General features: G+C 35.6%; 1 protein-coding gene across 7 annotated transcripts; it reads left to right on the top strand.

The window, feature by feature from the left end:
- Positions 1-112: 112 nt before the first annotated feature.
- Positions 113-19,741, top strand: ERMARD (ER membrane associated RNA degradation). Of its 7 annotated transcripts, none has more exons than XM_080617049.1 (17): positions 113-586; positions 1,589-1,757; positions 2,952-3,091; positions 3,597-3,698; positions 4,172-4,261; positions 5,333-5,430; positions 8,597-8,699; positions 9,141-9,170; positions 9,683-9,751; positions 10,077-10,247; positions 11,147-11,230; positions 12,052-12,131; positions 12,943-13,071; positions 14,546-14,755; positions 15,689-15,802; positions 16,461-16,630; positions 16,756-19,741. In XM_080617049.1, exons 1-16 carry the CDS (start codon positions 539-541, stop codon positions 16,618-16,620), a joined length of 1,797 nt encoding a protein of 598 aa, XP_080473175.1. In that variant the 5' UTR covers positions 113-538; the 3' UTR covers positions 16,621-16,630; positions 16,756-19,741. The 7 variants fall into 7 exon arrangements, 6 of the variants coding, with proteins under 6 accessions (XP_080473175.1, XP_080473177.1, XP_080473176.1 ...); XR_013956756.1 differs by having other exon boundaries at positions 115-586; positions 16,461-16,853; positions 17,425-19,741; XM_080617051.1 differs by adding an exon at positions 1,209-1,277 and having other exon boundaries at positions 115-343; positions 16,461-19,741.
- The last annotated feature ends 218 nt before the right edge of the window (positions 19,742-19,959 follow it).

The raw sequence follows: 19,959 nt of genomic DNA, 5'->3' as shown, positions 1-19,959 counted from the left end.
GCGGCCGCTCATGCTGCCTTTATCCACCAAGCCCTGCAGCACCGGAACGTCGAACTTCTGCGCCTTGGAGCACATCTCTGGGGTTTGCGGCAAACAGCGCCGCTTTCCCCGAGGGGAGGGGAAGTGAAGATCTAGATCGCCTCGCCTTTCCTCTCTTCTTCTCCTCTGCCGCTCCCGCCGAAGTGCCGCGGACCAACTGCACCTTCACCCACCGCGGCGTGAACCAGCCCTCTGCCAAGGCGGGGCTCTTCCTGCGCGAGCCAGGCGTCACGCCCGGCGTCGTGACGTAGAGCGGGTGCGTCCAGCCGTAGCGGAGGTAATAGCAGTACAGATCTATGGCGGGGTGAGTGCTGTCAGCGAGAAAGGGCAGATCGGGGGCTTTAGGCCCTGGATTGCTGCCGGCCTGGGGAATGTGCTGGTGCTGCGGGAGGGGGGTGTCAGCCACAAGTGGAACCCGGCGCTTGGTCACGCTCCCTGAAAACGGCAGCTGCCTGCTCCGTATCGGGTCTGTTCTAGGCAGTAAAGGGCGGCGGTGATCATGTTTTACCTCCTGTCTCTGACAGTGAAATGGGAAGCAGGACGCAAAGTAAGGCAGAGGGCTGAATTATATGTTGTGTGAACGTTATAGTTTTTTGTTTGTTTGTTTTGTGGTTTTTGTTGTTGGTGTTTTTTGTTTTTTTGGTTTTTTTTTTTTTTTTTTTGGTAGATAGGATACTCCTGAAGGCAGCTAATGTCGGTTCCTGGTACGAACTGCCATACCTGCTGTGTGCTGTTACCCATGTATACGTATAATTCCTCCTTGACGCCTTGAATTCAGAAATCGTGTACTGTGAGGGTCAAATCCACCACCTAATTAAAGAGGAAAAAAAATGTTTAATGGAGTCTTTTTATATTCATTGTGATACTTCATTTTCAAACCATTTCTATTTTTTCTGTTTCATTAATGAGTTTAATTAATGAGTTTTTGTTTTTGGTTTTGTTTTTTTTTTACCAAATCAGAAGGATTTTCCTCCTTTTAGCATAAGTATTTCTATCTTTCCAAATTCTTTAATTTAAATGTGTGCTTCTGTATCCGTCCATCTTTCTGTTTAGACTAATGTGCAAATAACATTTATGTTTAGATTGTTCTACCAGTTAATACAGAATTCACATGTCATTTTCCTCTCCCCCTTCCCTCTTTTCCTGCCACCGATTTTGCTGTTCATAAGGACTGAAGGCCTTGGTTTTACTTGAAGTAGCATCATTTTCTCTGCGGACTCAGAAATTACACCGAACAGGTATAGATGGACTGAAGCAAAAGATCCCAGTTTATCTTGACATCAGTTCACTAGATCTAACATTCAGAAATATACCATCCTGGCGTTATGCAAGTAGAGCAATTCTTCCCCTCAGTTTTCCACAAGGTGGTTCTGCTCGGAGTTCCTTTCGTTATATGCATAGATGAAGGTTGCATTGTTAACCTTAACAACTTGCATACAGATGCTGTGTGATCTATATGTCTGTGCTTATGGGTGTGCTTTAATGATAATTTTGTTTCGTATACTTTCTTAATACAAAGACTCTTTATTTTTCTGTGTGTGTGTTGTAGATGGCATTGTCAGACTCGGTCACTACTTGTCTTTCTCTACCTGTGCATTATCTGATTTGCAAAGTTGGATTTGAGAAGAAAGACACCTATGATATTAATAATATTTTATCTGAAAATGGCGAAGTATGTTGGCAAGCTGTTACAGAGCATGTGTGTTACCTTGAATCAGGTTGGTGATACATTAATGCAGAATCTCAGTACAGTTCATAGCAGTCCTAGCTTGGTTATAATATTTTATCACAGTACAGCATTAGTTTTGCTGCAGATTAGAATACATACAGTTCATATCTACAAGCAGCTTTAAATTTTTCCTCCACATTTGGTATTTAGTTATTGCTGGCTCCTAAGATTCATGTAATCTGTGCTACATAAGTAGCTGCTCCTTTGCTTTCTCTCTCGTCTTGGTTCTCAGCTTCCTGTGCCTGTACATAAAGGGTTCAGTTCATAAAGGGTTCAGTTCTGCTTCTCTCCTACCTCATGATTGCTTTCTTCTGTGTTCTTTATATCTTTTTTTTTTCTTTTTTTCAGTAAATCTAAAACATGCTAGTGCCATCAGTATTCCTGCTGTTGCTTAGGCTTTTTTTTGTTTCCCCAGCTTTAGCTTGTACAGAAGTACTGTTTGGTTCCCCTTCTGTTTGTAGAACAGTTTATAATTATTTTGTTAATTGCTTTAATCAAAACAAAGTATTTATGCCCTGATGAACTAATTGAATTTTAATTTGCTAAATTGCATCATACAATCTCTATTATTAATTTCCAGAAATGATACATGCTTCTGCTTCAAGCAATATCTTTCAGTAAATCAGAAGAATTTCTTTTCCTATGACAGTGTCCCACCAAAGAGGAGCAGTTGATACCACTCTGTAAGGTGGTATCTGTATCCATCTGCATTCTTTAAAGGGTATAGGTGGTGATCCCTCTGAGCCTGCACTAGCTTCCGTCTTGATGTGGAATTTATGTGCACTAGTAGGTTCTTCCCATTTCAGCAAAATCAGAATGTAATAATCCTCTTTGCTTCCATTAAGTTTTGGGGTTTTTTGTTTTGTTGTGGTGAGGTGTTTTTTTGTTTGCTTTTGGTTGGTTGGTTTTGGTGGTGGTTTTGATTTTGGTTGGTTTGTTTGGTTTTGGTTTGTTGTGTTTTGGAGAAGGTACTTGGATGTTACCTGGTTTCACACTACGCTTTTACTTTTCTGTATCTTATCTATTTTGGATAGTAAATTGTACTGTATTAATTGTGCTAAAATAGTTTAGGTAAAATTCTTTGTCATAAATATGCACACAAGGTTTTACTCCCTGTGAGTTTTAAAATATTGGATCTTTGGCAGGTTTGGTACTCTAATCATCTTCTATTTTTCAATTTAAGATCAAAGTGTGGATTATATCAAAAGTATACGATCATTAGGACCTGTATGTGAATCTGTTTATTTGCACTTCAAATCTCTGACCAAGGAGCAATTTTTAATTCAGTATGCATTGTGGTTCCACTGGACCAACTGCACAGAGGTATGGAGATTTCTGTTGACAATTTGTATTTTAGTATATGAACCCTTTGGGGAAGTTTAATTTCAGAACACAGAAGAGATATCAATGTACGAAAATACTTAGAATTTGTAACTGATTGTCATTCTTTATACATAGTTGCTTCTAATTTTCCTGACTTTCTAATTAGGTTTTAAATCAGAAAACATGAGGTTCTGGGCCTATTCTAACCTAAGATGGTGGCATTTTGTTTTTCTAATGATCTGTGCTTAGTACCAATTTTTACCATGTAAAGTTATTGTTAATTTATATAGATGTAAAGCACTAGATACATTGTGACCAAAAATACAAGAAGTGCTCTAGGACGTTTTCTTTCCAGGCATCTACATTTTCATGTTGTTGGCATGGTTTTCTTTCTATATTTGTATAGCAACTATCACAGAGGAATATTTAATTTTTTCTGTGCTTTTGACTGTTTGATTGTTCCCTCTGTTTTAACACAGCATTCTTCCTCTCCCCCATCATACAGTTATTTCTTGAAATATTTGATGTTCTACAATATACACAAACTACAGAAGTTGCTCTTGGATTAATGAAGCTAACATCATGCCTGGAACGAGCCTTGGGTGATGTAAGTGCCAGCACGAGAGGCCTATTCCAGATTTGGGTTTACGAGATGAGAATAAGCTCTTACATTTACTTGCATGGTGAGAAAGTGAGGTGACACTATACTATAGTAGTACAGTAGTAGCTCAGCTGCATTTTAAGTTGGACACACGTTATTTTCTGTATCCAGTTTTGCTGATGGAAACATCTGGGACTCCTTCACCTGTGCTGTTAGAGTTGCTTGTGTGAGTTTGATTTAAAAAGAGCAAAATTTGCTCAATCAGTGTACATATGGTAGGTCCTTATTGCTCTGACTTACTTAACTGAAACAGGGAGCAGCATACCTTTCACGAAAGATCTGATGGTGTAGTAACTTCTGTGAGGCAGGGCAGGAGCATGCAGCATGGGTGAAATAGTCAAGTTGTATGTTTGAAATACAGAGAAGTATACTGAATTACTTATGTTATCTGGTTTGCTTTTGTTTGTTTGTTTTAATAGGTGTATTTACTGATTGGTAAAGATTGCCCTTTCCTTCTAAGAGACTTGCTTGCTTCTGAGCAGCTTGCAGTTGTCTTTGGACAAGCTGTAGTAAGTGCATAGTTTTGAAATGAGTAATAAGTGTTGAACTGGTTTTCTTCTTGCCAAATGGCAGATTTCCAAGCACAGCCTTTGCTTTCACTGAAGATGAGTTTACAAATTCTGTAATATATTGGAAAAACTTTAATTTTATACATATTACAGGCTGGGGATATATGGGAAAAATAGTGACTATTGTAATTTGAAATATTTTAAAGGCAGGATTGCTTTTCTACATGAAAAAACCCTGTGTGTGTAAAATATCACATATCTCTCAAGGAGGTGAGCATACTGCAGAGTTGTCTGCCTCTTTCTGAGTTGCATAGCTTGAAAATGCACATCTGGCACTGTTTCTGACAAACTGTGTTCCCCTTCACCATCACTGTAGTAAGGTTTATGACACTAAAATTTTTCAAAATAGAGGAAACTAGTTTGTTCATCCTCATGTGCAAAAGCATAATAAGAAGAATAAAATATTAAATTTGCAATCTGTGTAAGCAGAGTAGGTGATCTTTTGCATACAGTTTGCAAACGTAAATTCTTTGTTACGACAAAATACTGAATGTGAACTGTAGAAGCTTGTATTGTTAGCCACTCTATTATTGGTATAAGGATTATTTATTAAATTTTGATAGAATGTGGAATAGCTCAATTCTTACAGTTAGAAAATAAAAACAAAGTTTCCCTTTTTGATTGATAATGATCTGAGGATGCAGCTTTGAACACAAATTCTGTATTTTTGTTAATTTGTGTGAAATTGTAGTGAATTTACACTACAAGAAGTAAGACCTAATCTTAATCTTACTTGTTTGTGTGCAATAACTGTTTGGAATGTCTAATAATTAGTTTTGTTCTTCCTGTATTGTATTCTAGAGCATGTACAATTATGCTGAAAGATTGTCTTTCAGAGAACACTGGGAATTGCAAATAAAGAGTTGCTGTTACTGTGACAAGCTGTGGCCAGTTATCTTGACAGTAGACATTGTAGTTTCTCGATAACATCTGAAATTTTCTGTCAGGGAATGAGACAGGTGATAAATAATTGATTTCTTCATGTAGTAACCACTTTGCTTTTTTAATCAGATGAATGTACTGAGGGTATTCATTGGATCTCCATATGGTCTGAATCTTCGTAATGTTTTGTGGCATGGGTTTGCATCCCCAAAAGAAATTCCTGCAAAGTAAGTCAGACTTGAGAATGCTTAAAAAGCCATTAGTAAAACTTACTGCTTGTACTAAAAAAAAAAAGAAAAAAAAGTCCTAAGGCCTCCAGCAGTATCGTGACACTTTTCCTTGCTGCTGCTGCTGCTTCATTTGGGAAGAGATTTCCATAGAATACTTCAGTCATTATAAATTTGGTCAGTTTTAGGTCCAGTGTATTTTTTATTAGCAGGAAAAACAAGAAAGCTGAAAATCTTTTTCTGAAACCTAGTTCATTGTCTGTCGGAGCAGTCAGGCATAACTCAGAATGAAAGGCAGAGGAATGGGAGAGGAGGAGCTACAGTCAGCCAGTATAGAATACAGTGATGCTTTTTTCCTTATTCTGCATAGTTTTTTCATGCTTGTGAATGCAATTGTATTAACGGCCCCTACTCAAAAGAGATAGGGAACCCAGGTTTTGGATGGCCTTTGAAAGATAAAAAGAAAACCCCAAACTTTATTCTCAACCCAGAAATGTTGATTCTTTATAAAAGATTTAGTTATATAGGCCTTTCTAACATATTATGGTATTCTCCCTAGATATTGTGCTATGCTGCTTTTTTTAACTGCAGGATTGGGTCAGTTGTTACAAACGTATCTTCTACAAAATAAATGCATTTTAGTACATCGACCTTACGTGATCTTCGTTAGCTTAGAGGAGCTTGATATATTTCCAGGCAAGTACTGAACCATTAGCAAGTTTTTGTCATACTATATTTGCTATTCTTTCATTGTCCAAAAGTACTGTTGATTGAATCTTAAAGATACCTCTACCTGTATACACTGGCATTAGATGAATCAGTCATACAAGTAGTACTCTGCTGTCTTGAGACCTCGCTTAGAGTATTGTGCACAGTTCTGGTGTCCTCAGCATAAAAAGGACATAGAACTGTTGGAACAAGTCCAGAGGAGGGCCACGAGGATGATCAGGGGACTGGAGCACCTCCCGTATGAAGATAGGCTGAGAAAGTTGGGGCTGTTCAGCCTGGAGAAGAGAAGGCTGTGTGGAGACCTCATAGCAGCCTTCCAGTATCTGAAGGGGGACTATAAAGATGCTGGAGAGGGACTCTTCATTAGGGACTGTAGTGATAGGGCAAGGGGGTAATGGATTCAAACTTAAAACAGATTAAGTTTAGATTGGATATAAGGAAGAAGTTCTTTACTGTAAGGGTGGTGAGGCACTGGAATGGGTTGCCCAAGGAAGTTGTGAATGCTCCATTCCTGGTGGTGTTCAAGGCGAGGTTGGACATAGCCTTGAGTGACATGGTTTAATGTGAGGTGTCTCTGCCCATGGCAGGGAGTTTGGAACTAGATGATCTTAAGGTCCTTTCCAGCCCTAACTATTCTATGATTCTGTGAAACTTTTTTAATACGTACGCAGTTCCACTGACTATTGAATCAAAAAATACTACATTCTAAAATAATTGTAACAATTTGAAATGTGTAGCGTTACTGCTTTTAAAAGACTTAAACTGTATATTCCAGGTTTTTGATGATGAGAGTTTTTTTCATGTAACAGTCATCTGATTTGCCTTTAGAAAATCTAATTCTTTCCAAAATCAGTGGGTTCTAGCTGCAAGGGTCCCAGTAGGAGTGCCCTGCATCTTACTGGGAAGATAGTGGTGAAACAGAGTAAAGAACAGTACACTGTACTCTTCAGTACACTGATGCTTTTTTCAGGGAAGGAACTGGAGTGTCAGATTAAGATCTTCTCATCTCTCTGGCTACAGACCTTTTTTGAGTTATTCCTACTCTTTTTAAAGCAGTAACAGCACAGGAGGAATCTTGGTGTCAGTGGTGGTCATGATGTAGTTTGTGCTATGTCATCAATCTGCCAGTGGCGTATCTGCTCACACAACTGAGATAGGGCTTTTGGGAACCAGATCGATCTGATGACGTTCCAATCATCATGTAGGATAAGTCCTATAGCTGTTGATATGCTTTGAAACAGCACCTACTGTAATAAAGTTCAATTGCCATTTTAAGCTTTCTTTTGGATATTTAAAATGTGAATTCATAAGTGTGAGTTTCATTATATTACATTATATTGAAGTGTGAAGTGTGAATTTGTTATGCTGTATGTCAGCATAGAAAATTGATAAAGTAGGAACAATGTTCTTGTTCAAATGTTCATACTACTGTACTGATTCTTACTGAATTAAAATGATTAATACGTATTACACTTTTTTGAAGTATCTGAAGTAGGTAGAGAACAAGTAATTTGACACAAGCTGCGTCCGGTTGCTGTGTAGTCTTTTAATCTCAGTAAAAAGCAGCCGTGACTTTTTAACTGGTTTTACTCTGTAATTTTACATTATCGATAAAAATGCAATCTTATATACTCAATTCCTCATGTGAAATGTGACTACCATTGTACTTGCATAGTTAAAATAAACTGGATAGCTTTCAAGTCTCCCTTTACAAATGCTGAAATAATCTTACATTTTCAGTGAAATATTAAGAACTAATTAGTAAACCATAGATTGTATGTCATTTTTCAATGCTGGTTTGCTAACTTGCAGATCTTAATCATGAAGTAGTTTCCATAGCTGAAGAGCTAGTAAACCTGTCCAGTTTTGTATTAAAAACAATGATACCATTTTGGATGGCTGCTTTAACAGCTTTCAAGCAAAGCAGGTAACAATTTTAGTTGGTTTGGGGGTTTTTTTTAGTAGAATGTAAAAATAATATATTTATATTTAAAGAATAATAGCAGCATTTTTAGATTGCAAACAATATCTAGTTATGCATTGTTGTGGTGGTCTCAGAGAGTTTGTAGACTTTATTTTATGCCAATTAGGATTATAAACTATATTTGAAACCTAAAAAGAACTGCAGGAGGTGTAGCAAAACGTGCAGTTTTACAAAACAAGTGGAAACAAATCTTCAATTATTAACATTTTGTTTTCCTCACTTATGCTCCACTTTTTTGTAAGTTATTCTCATCTCTGAGCTGGTTTGAATTTGGTGGTCAGCTTCTCTTGGGCACAGCTTGTCATTTATTGTTTGTTTATAAAGTACATTACAGAGGAATTTTGGTCTGGGTTCTTTGGCCTGAGAGTATAAGCCTGAGATGGCTTTAATTTCCATTAGGATTGTATTTATAAGGGAGGAAAACCTCTTTGTCTATGTCTGTTATTTTTTCAGGTATGCTGACTGTGTGATTCTCTTACTTCCTCAGCTGGAAGTTGGACTTAGATTGCTTTTCACTACAACCAATAAATGTCCAAATCGATTGCTAACAGCTGAGGTAAAATTTCTGTCTAAAGTCAATTTTGGTTTAGTGCTTAAAAATATTTGCAAAATAGTTATTCTAGAAGTATAATGTCTAAATATTTACAGATTCTCCCCCAAAAATTTTTTCAGTCAGTTGTGGAACATTATTTACAAATTTCCAGTGGAGTTCATGAATGCCTCTTATGGTTTTTGTAAAAATACCTGCCAGTAAAAGAGGTCTGAAAAAGCACTTGCAGGTTAGTGTTCAGAAACAGTAATTTAGGGTGGAAAGTAGATCATGTTATATATATTTTAAGAAACTTGGCACAAAATCTGGAAGTCCCTTTTGTCGTTTAGTTTATTTGCAATTCATGCACTTTTGGTATCTCATGCAAATGAATTAATGTAAGCTCGGTGTACATGTCTAGTTAATTGTTTTCATTTGAAAATCAAATAATACTGTCTTTTATTCTAGTCTTCTGCGCTCTACACCACTTTCGATGAGGTATGTGTGGGTTTTTTGAATTTTTTTTTTAATATGGATCAGTGTCAGAATTCAAGCACATGCATGTTTCCCATTACTGGAGAGCAGAAAGAACTTTCTTGTGTTGAATAAGACATTATTTCTAATTTTTTTTCCAAACAGAAGATGGTGGCCAGAAAACATGGAAAATCTGGAATTCCCAGATAATATAACAAATAATAGAAATTTTAATGAGCAGAGTTTAATTTCTTCTAAATATTTTTATCTTTAATTTCTTCATCTTGCAGAAACATTGTCATTTTTCCTAAATTCAGTTACTCAAAATAAATGTAAATAAACACTGCAAGTGGAAATATTCAATTTTACAACTATCTTGATTTATCTCAAATTATCTGTCACTAATAATTAGGCAACTTGGTTCTTGTGTGGTGGAAATAATTCCTTAAAATTAGGGAAACCAGTGAATTTGGTGTTTTTTCTTTGAGTGTTTGGCTTTCAATAATAGGCTTCTATTCAAATTACTTTTTCTCTAGATGCTAGCAAAGCATTTGGATAATGAAGAAGTCAACCAGCTCCCCGCAGTTCTTGAGGAGCCGGCCATGGCAAGTGTTTTAAAAGTTTATGGTTTGTTTCTTTGTTGTTTGGTCAGGGTTTTGGTTTTGTTTTTTTTTTTTTTATTGGTTGTCTGTTTGGGGTTTTTTTGTTTGGTTTTGTTGGGTTTTTTTCTTTTGTCATCCACCCGCCCCCCTTTTTTTTTTTTTTTTTGATACAAGTATAGCTTGCATTGTTTTTTCTGACTATCTAAATGCTCCTTTCCTATAGACATGATCACATACTTACCTTTCAGAGGTATTTTGTATACTGAATGTATTCTATTCAGCAGGAATATACATGGAATAAAGTTCTATATGCTTGGTGTTTCTGCAGGAATTTCTTTGGGATTTGTTGAACCACCAGGAGGGTCCACGTATAAGAGATCGTTTAAGCCATGGAGAGATCAATCTAGAAGCATTTCCCAGAGAAGTAGCTAATCAGATAGTTGCATTTGCAATTACTCTTCTCTGCAGATTCTCAGATGAGGACATGTTTGCTTTTAAGGTAGGATCAGTATGTTCTCAGAAGATTTTTTTTCATTTGCTTTGGATGCCAAGTCGATTTCAGAATGTCTTAGGACTGAATCTTTTCTGACAGCAGTTTTTCATGGAAATGAGGTATTCCTCCACATAAAGATTATGAAAGTACAATTTTTTGGAGTTTTGTAGTGAAATAAATACAGGCAGTTTTCCTAAAGGTGACCCTTTCTCACTGTACCTTAATTTGTTTACTTAAACACTTCTGATTCATATGGTTGATCCAAAAGTTTTAGTGATTCCACTTTATTTTGTTTGTCGAATTGTATCAATACCTAGCCTTTTCATATGCTGAATTATGTGAAAGGTTTGTAGAACAGCTGTAGCTCAGCCACTGAGGTATGTAATGTTTGAGATTTTTTGTCTCAGAGACACTATATAATGGTGGCTCATTAATGGAGGTGTTATTTGTATCTAACTACATGCTCTGAATTTGTGAACACCTTTTGTCTAGCAGTGCATGTTTCTCAACATTAGCAATTACTATATATGTTCACCCCAGTTTCCTCTTAATATTGGGGATTACTTATTTCAATGTCATACACCAACCTGTGAGATAAATCTTCCATTTATTAGTTGCAGCTCTTGTTAGTGTAACAAGATATATTGCATGCTGCTGCATTAGGGGAGTACTTGGTTGCTTTTCTGTCAGCTGCTGTCAGGTTTCATAGTTAAAATGTGTCAAAGAAATTAAGCTTTAAACACTCACTGTGCTGATTACTGCTTTCAGCCCTCAGACATTTGGAAGTCTTTATTGACTTCAGTACTATAGGTGGCTTGCATAAAATTAAGTATAGATCTAGGTCTGTATATGATTAGGACAATTTAAAGAAACCGTTGTGTATTGTGTGTGATTTTGTAAATCAGGAACACATGGTCATAAAAGCACTGATGAACTGTGCAAGTTGCTACTGCTCTCGATTTCATCCAATTTCCCGACTCAAGAAACAGGTATGTACTTCCAACTGTGAAAGCATTTCACTCCTTAAAATTCCTAATCTCTAAGAATGGTCCAATTGTTGTCTTCACGCTTTGATTGTATCAAAAAGTTAGAATCTTACATTTTTTTTGTAATCTTTTTATTTTTATCTTTCAGAATTTACAGTTGCTAAAATGAGATGTAATTAAGCACGCTACTGTTGATGCAATTGATGCTGTGTTTGTGCTATAGATCACTGAATAGTTTTATTCTTGCCTGAATATTTGCTGTTCTGTAGTTTTCTTAGTCTCCTTGTGCTTTCTTATGTCAAGAACACTGTGTTTGGTGTCATCATGTTGCTGGTCATCTTCGATTATGCTATGACTAAGGTTTTTGGCGTATGAAAGCCAGCTGATTAAGATTCTGTCACTGAAGCAAAATCTGCTTTCAAGTGCTGTGACGGTTCTCTGCTGATCACTCTGAATTATTGAACTGCTTGAATATGTTCCTCTAGTGAATTGAGATTGCAGTAAGCATACTTTGTGCTTTTAATTTTTGACAGCATTCAAACTGAATGTTACAAAATTCATGGTTTTATATTAAAAAAAGGGACGAAACAGTAGTAAATCAGTTTATTCAAATGATGTTTTAGCATAAAAGTGTACATCAAGACATTTTGACCTTACATGATCCTTAACAATTGATGTCAGCTTGCACAGTTATGACTACTGAACAAGTACCTTACTGCCTGTTGCAGTTTTTTTCTAAAAATGCCACTAAGGAAAATAAAATATATTGTCCTGGCTGTCAAAGGCTATACTTTACATAACATTTTTCATGGTGTATTTTTGAGGTAGTGGAATGTATGAAGAGCATTCATTTATGGCCTGAATTGCCAACAGTGCCTGAGGAGCATGTTCAAACAATAAAAGGGTATGTATATGAAAAAACAAAAAAAAAAGTAATTCTCAAGGTAGTGATGAAGAATGGGATTTGAGATGGTGAAATGTCTCTTCAAATACTTTACTAGGAAGGTAATAGATACCACAGGGGTTGTGAGAAGACCCCTTTGCTCTTTTTAGCTTAATCTGTGCTATATGCATCAGTACAGATACTATACAATCAACAGTATGCTAACTTAAAGGGAATGAGAAGACATCTGAAACACACAAAGGTGTTAGTGACTCCATATTCTATTTCTGAAAAGATGCTGAAGAGTTTCTGAGGAAGTTAAACTAAAGTTTAAGAGTTTCACAATTTTAAAAAAAAGATGTGCCAGATATAAAACAGAAAACAATTGCTGATTCTGAACAGGGCTTGGTAAGCTAATCAGTGGAAGACTTTACATGAGGTATTACTCATAAAAAGAATGTAATGTTCTCTTGTTATTTGAAAAGGAGGAAGTCAAGAGTAATATCACTGGAGGAAATTATACTTGTTTATAGCTGAGAGAAGAGAATTCAGTGTATCTACCACATACTCAATATGCTGCAGGATTTTGATGAATGGAGTGTTAAGAGGGCTGAGGGCTTCAAAAGAATGCTGAGACTAAAAAAAAGTTAGGTATATTTGGAGAAACAAAATCAGGCTCATAAGGTAGAGGGAAAAGAATCATAATATCAGAGAGTGGACACTGAATATAACTCTGCCCTCAGAATCTGCATTTTGATCTATGCTATTTGAGAAATAATGAGTACTACACAGTTTTATAATCTCAAATTATTTTTTTTCTTTTGTTTTTAAGATTGGAAGGAAATACAGAAGCTAGTACTTTAATTTTTATGATATCTGAAATTCTGTCTCAGTTGCAACAATACATGCCCCAGAATTGCTGTAGTTCAGATGATCCAATCAATAATGTCCTAACAGAGAGGTAAGTTTCACATCCTGCTGATTCCCACTGTCAGCTTCTCCACACATCCCAACACGAGCACTCTCAAACCTGAGTTACTCATTGATCTTATTTTAGAGCAATGCTTGAAATATTGCATGCACTTTTCTGATATTGCTGCTGATTTAATCTAAATGTTTTAAGAATGCAGCTGAGCATCATCTTCAAAATGAAAATTGTAGATTTGGGACATCATTACAGTAGAGATCTTACTTGGAAATCTGCATGAGAAAATTTACCATTGTTCTTGCAGACTGGGGAAGCAATATGCTTTAAATATTTATATACTGGCTATATTTAGTTTGTTTTACTCTGTTTTGTGTGCTAAAACTGCATTGGAAATTGATTTTAATGTGCTTGGTGTCACAGCTGTGTGTGGCATTTAAAATAATACGTAGCTACATAATTCTATTCTTACATGCTTTAGTATCAGATTCTGAAATAGAAGATATCTTGTTGCACTCTTGTCAGGCTTGGAGGTATGGTAGTTCCAATTATATCTGACTTGGAATAATGATCAAAACACTTTTAGTTGTCACTCTTACAGAAGTTTTAAGAGTCCTGTGACTGAATAAATAGATCGGAACAAAACTCTCATAATCACACCTGTTAGGCATGGATAGGATAGTGCAAGGAAAACTTTATCTGTTGCTTTACTTAACATAGCATGTGTGCCTTCTGTTTTCTATCTACCATTCTGCACTTATTTATGAAAAAGAAGCCCAATTACTAAAGTATTAAACCATTTGTAGAGTTTTCTGCCTTTATAACTTCTAGTCATTAATGTTTTGCTGTCTCAGAGGTAATTTGATCATGAGGGAGATTAAGAGACATTTCTTTAAGAACAAAGTATTTAAAGTGATGTGTGACGCATTAGTTTAGCAGATCAGAATATGACAGCAGAAAGATATTTGAGTGCTTCAACAAAGCATATTCTGTTGTGGTGTTGATTAAAACAATAGCTCCACCACCTGCATTTTGGGAAATGTGAAATCTGCTTCTTGTTCTTCACAGAAGAAAGACCACACACTAATGGAAGGACTAATTAATGCCATTTGTTTGAATGAGTTTTATTATGGTAGATGTTAATTCATTGTGAATTGAACTATGGTGGGAGGCTTCAACCACAACCCTGCTGTGATTTGATGTGTTCAGTATATCATTTCAGCCAGGCAGTTTTCTTTACTGTGGTCATATTTCTTTGATCTGAAATGGGAAACATATTTATCACCAGCAGTTGTGTATTTATATTCTATAAAGTGATAGAGAACACAATCACCACCCCTACTAAATAGATACAGATACTTGTGTTTTTCAGTCAGGAGGTAGCAGTAACCTGTTTCCAGGTTTTCAGAGTTAAAACATGATTAATCAAACCACACCAAATCTGAAATGTATCTCATGTTAAATCCAGCTAACAAAAGATTAAAATTAACAATTCCTTCCTTTTTTGAAGGCTGTTGATTGAACTGTGTGATACACGTATTTGCACACTTTATTCTCCAAGACGTGTTCTGGAAATACTGGTGGTACTCCGTAAAATAAGCACACAGTGCCATCAAGTGTCTGAACAAGTTATTGCCAGCACCGAGTTGAGATACAAACAGTGGATGAACAAGACTCTACGTTCTCGCCAGAGACATAACTATCTACAAATGCTGAGCAGGTTGGCTGATGGTTTTTCTTTACTTCGTGGTTAGGTTTATGAGAAAGTGGCTATGTGCTGCTGTTGCTAGCTTTCAGTGCTTTGTCTTAGAAGTTTAGCGCCAACAGTGGTTATGTGCTCTTGTTAACCATTTCAGAGTAAAATGTCAACCCAGATGTCTGTTTTGTAGTAATACTGAGATGACAACAAAATCTCAAATTGGAGAATAATTCGTGGGTATTTTTAGCGTTGCTAGATTATTTCACTGTAAATTACAAGTTTTCAAATAAAAGTATAAATGCTACAGTGTAATTCTTTAGTTGCTAATTTTTCCTATTTAAGCATATAAATGCCATTCAAATTTTATCTGAATGTAATAGATTAAACTGCTTTCAAGACTGTGCCTACTTTATTTCTGCTTTTTATCATTATACCTGGGTCAGCATCTTTATAGATAGAAGAGAGATTTTTTTAGTATTCCATTAATTTTGTTCCTATTCAGAAGTATTTTTCAGGGATTTATGAATCTACTTTAAAAACTGGGAAAATTGTTAATATTGTATTCTTGGTCAAGTTATGTTCCTAAAAATGTTAACCATCTTATTTAAGAAACATAGCTTAAACTAACAACTCATGGTACATACTTGCAAATCAGTTTAATTCCACTTTGTTATCTATGGATTAATGGGTGCTGATGAGGTTTCCTTTGGAATCTTAACTATATGTGTTACTCTTTTTTTTTCCTCTTTTTGAGGCTTCATCATTTATAGTCTTTATTTATAGTACTGATATTTGCTCTGCTCCTTGCTGAAGGACTTTTCATAGTCGTCTCCCCCCTTGTCTCCCACAATATCCAGCTATTTAGGATGGATGCAGAAGAATTTATTACAGTAATGATTTGTATTTAGTTTGGGGTTAGTTTGTTTATTTTAAATTATTTTTTCTTATTTCTAGCATTAAATTTTTGTCTCCAATGTTGCGGCTCATCTTAGTGTTGATGACTGTGGAACTAGTCAACATTCATTTGGCTTGTAAGAAGAATCCTTCAGATTATCAGCAGTATCTAAAGTGAGTATATAAGTTTACTTTCTGAAAACAGGAAATTTTACACATTCCTTTTTGATCTGTAATACAAATTATGTAGAGAAAGAAAATAAAAGGAACAGCATGACTTTTAGTACATTGTCATCCTTCTTATTATAATCATCATCATACCTCAGACAATGTTCACTCAAGAACTAAAATTACTTAACTGAAAATATATGGTCCAGTTGTTCACATTTTTAATTTTTACTAGACTCTTCTTTAGTATAGATAGAGAACAATCACTCAAAAAAATATTAATATATAAAAGCCATATTTAAAATTGTTTAGTCCTTGTGTGTCCATTCACAGCTGGTTGGATACCTTAGGCATTGTGAATCGTTTGCTGAGAAAGGAAAGGAAGCCATTTGGGGAAAATTCTATTACACATTTTATCACTGCATTCTTTCTATGGAAGTGTTTAATTGCAGTTCTGAAAATTATGACTTGGTACTGTGGGAATGAGGGAGTGGTTCTCTTCCAGAAGTAGAAGAAATCTTTAATATATTGACCATCCTGAGGGAGATTGGGAAATTTGGAGACATTAGCCGCTTTCCATTAGGCATTGAGATATTTTTCTTTATTTTATTTTTCCTTTTAAATCCTTTCTTGAGTTTTTCTTCTTTTGTTTTATTTCTTGTAGGTTTTTGAAGTCAGTCTTGCAGTATACTGAGAACTTGGTGACATACACCAGCCCTGAGAAAAACAAGTGGGATGAAACCCTGGAGCTTACAAACAAGACTTTGATAAAAATCAAGAGAATCAGTGAAAGAAAGCTAATGTTAATGCAGCTAACTACATAATGGCTTTAAGGTCATTTGGACATTGTTATATCTTAAAAATTACGGGGTCCTCAAGTTTGATGAGTCTAATTCAAAGTCAGACATCATGAGTCGCTGTCAAAGTTTGGATGCAAAATTTATTCTTTTTATTTGAAGGTGACTGTTGAGACGGGAGTTCTTATGATCAAGCTTCTGAAGAACAGACTGCTAAATCCAGTGAAAAAGATTTACTGAGCTAAATCAGGATGATGCAGGTTCTACTTTAAGTTTATGTGTTTTGTAGCTTGGATTTTTTGTTGTTTGGTTGGTGTTTTGTAATTTTCTATTGTTATTATTGTATTTTTCTACTGAAAATATTGAAGAAAAGGGTATGAATAAAAGCTCTGGAAAATTTTAAATGCAAAAAGTAATTTTTCACTTTAAAATATACTGGAAATCATGTTACACACTGATCAACAGATTAAGAAATGATGAACGTTTAGCAGAAAGTAGTGCTCATTGGCAGCTGTGCTTGTTAGTTCAAAACAGAATCAGATCTTGCACTGAGATAGAGCTGATAACACAGTAACCAGCTATCGATATACTAGGATTTAAAGGAGACAGGGTGGAATAACTTTTGCACAATATGTGTTTCTTTAATTTCATCTGCTCATTCCCAATAAATATCTAGTTAGTAAGTTAATCTCCTTCAGAATAAATGAGCACTCGCATGTAGTCAGTCACAAATGTATTATGGTTCAAAAAGTTACCGTCTTGTTGCACACAACATCAATTTTAATAACTTGTTTTTTCAAAATAAATTCTTCCCCTTTTTCATCTCCAAAGAGTAGAATTTCAAAGGAATGCAGCAGTTGAAGAACAGATTCACAGAAGACCACCAGTCTCTATCCATTTGCTTTCTCCTGAGGAGACTAAAACCAGAGGGTAATGTCTGGAGAATGTTTGGCTCTACAAAGGATCACAGATTCAAGTTACTTTTTAATAAGATTCTTTGCAGTGTTTCTTGACTGGAAATGACAGTGAGAGAATTACTAGTTTGGTTTTTTTGGTGTGGAGGATGAAGAATATCATATTGCTTCCTTTATGTTACTTTTGCAACATATTGTGTGTGTTTGGAATACAACTATGTCACTTTCCATGGGGTTTTTTTTGTTACTATGGAAATACATGATGTGAAGAAGTGTGAACTAGCTAAGAAAGATAAAAACTAGGAATAGAGAGTAATGAATTAAATGCAGCGTATGAGCCACAGTCTGAAATTTCGGCTCTTTTTAAAGTTTGAGTTGGCAAATCCTAATTATATTTTTGAAAGCTTTTTTTATACCCATTGACTGCTCAGACATGTTAACATCTGCTAAGCGTAGGTTGGTAGGGACATTTATGATGACACTTGCTTTGATGGTGGTAAATGTTGTAAGCAAAAAATTTATTTAAGCTTTACATATTTACTGTAGGAAAGAGATCAAGAAATCCAAACACAGAGTCATGGTTTAAAAGTACATTAACACCTGACCTGCTCTCTCCTTTTGAAAGTATGTTCATGTACTGAAAAGCACCTTATAGACTATAGATGTATATTTTCAGCAATATAAGTTATCCTATATGTAAACTTTGCTAAAATGATCTTGCATGTTGTTCTCTTCGTATGCTTTTACTGAGGATGGAGTACATTGATAGTTTCTCTTTTATTAATTAGTGCCATGGATGGGATTTGCTGCTTTAAATCTGCAGTAAGAAACATGATGGACTCCTGGCAATTTTGTCAGTGATGTTTTTCCAGTTTGTTTTCCTACCTCTGAAACTCTCTGATGGGAATGCTTCTACCATCTATTGAACAAATCTGAAACAGGGTGAGACAATCCAATTTATTCTGACTTAATGCTGTCATTTGCCAATAGAGCTACAGGCAGGGCTTATAGTTTCTCCCTGGTGTTAAAAGACTTGCAGAATAGAGCTGCAGAGTAAGTGTATATTCTACAAAGCACATGGAAGAGCAAATTGCAAGAGACATGATAAAGGTCATAGGGTTTGGCCTTTATCAGTTACTTGAACTGACTTCTTCAGTGTAAACCATGACAGGTAATCTTTTTCATCTGTTTGCAGTCAATTTGAGTTTTAAGATACTAGCAAGAATCTTGACTGTGAACACTCAGTATTCCTAAGAGCAAAAGAAGCTTGGAATAAGCAAAAGCATCCAGTGGGTACATGCAAGAGTAATGCTGACAAAACACATCATGTTTAAATGAAAGTGCTCTGACTTCTTTTTGTCCAAATCAGAATAAATTCTGAAGCTGAGCTGTCCAAAACTGCTTAGTCATCCATTAGCCATTCAAGTAACTCTTCGGGTTTTTTTCAAAATACAATCTTTCCTGCAGTTTTCCCTGCCCATGGCAGAGGGGTTTGAACAAGATGATCTTAAGGTCCTTTCCAACCCAAATCATTATATGGTTCTGTGATTCTAATTTCAAATACCTAGAATTGTACCAAAGAATGTTTTCTTAGAAGGTGTTCTTTCATCTAAGTGTTACTTGCAGTTGTTTTAGTTGTTGGCCTTCCACATAGATGTAGAATGTACAGCATCCTCCAAGGAAGGTTGTTGAAATATTTTGTTTACCCAGATAATGCTGATGAAGGAGTAAAGATTCTTCAGTTGTTTCTTCTGAATTCAATTAATCAATTTATATGTGTGTCCATATGTATTAATTAAAAATAGCTGATATTTGTTCCTCATACTTCATGATCTTACCAGCTAATGTTAGACATCCCAACTCAAAGAATTTGTGACAGAAGTTTTAGAAAAGTGTCAAGAAAAATCAAGTATCCATCTTTTTTACTAAATCATTGGAATTCCTTTGTTTCTTCTTGAATATCCCGGTTAAATGAGAAGAGGAACATCTGTAATCATACTAGTTTTCAGTAGGGAGGTGCACTTCTGCCTGCCTTACACCTCAAGGGGAGTTTTCAGGTGAGAGATTGTATGAAATAATAATAAATAGAATGCTCTTAATTCAAGTTGGAATGGATATAGTTTTCAAGTAAGAGTAGAGAGCCTTTGCTGCTTACATAAGAATGAGTGAAAATTAATGTTATAAGAAGTTCACTGAGTCTTTTGTCTCCATCATTATATGAATGGGTTTGTTTATATGCATAAACATTTGAATAAAAGTCAATCTCTGAAATAATTATGTTGCAGTTGTGGGAACATTTGTGAGTTTTGATACCTTCTACGAATCCTAAAGATGAACTAGAAGTTTACTGAGATGGGCACTGCACAAATACAATGAAACATCAATTATGGTAGGCATCTGGCTTGTCCATGATTCTCCCACTGTCATTCTCTACTTGGTGCTCTCCATCATG

Source organism: Psittacula echo (genome assembly GCF_963264785.1).
Source record: "Psittacula echo genome assembly, chromosome: 4".
NCBI classification, from domain to species: domain Eukaryota; kingdom Metazoa; phylum Chordata; class Aves; order Psittaciformes; family Psittacidae; genus Psittacula; species Psittacula echo.
This window is presented reverse-complemented; position numbering and strand designations above follow the sequence as displayed.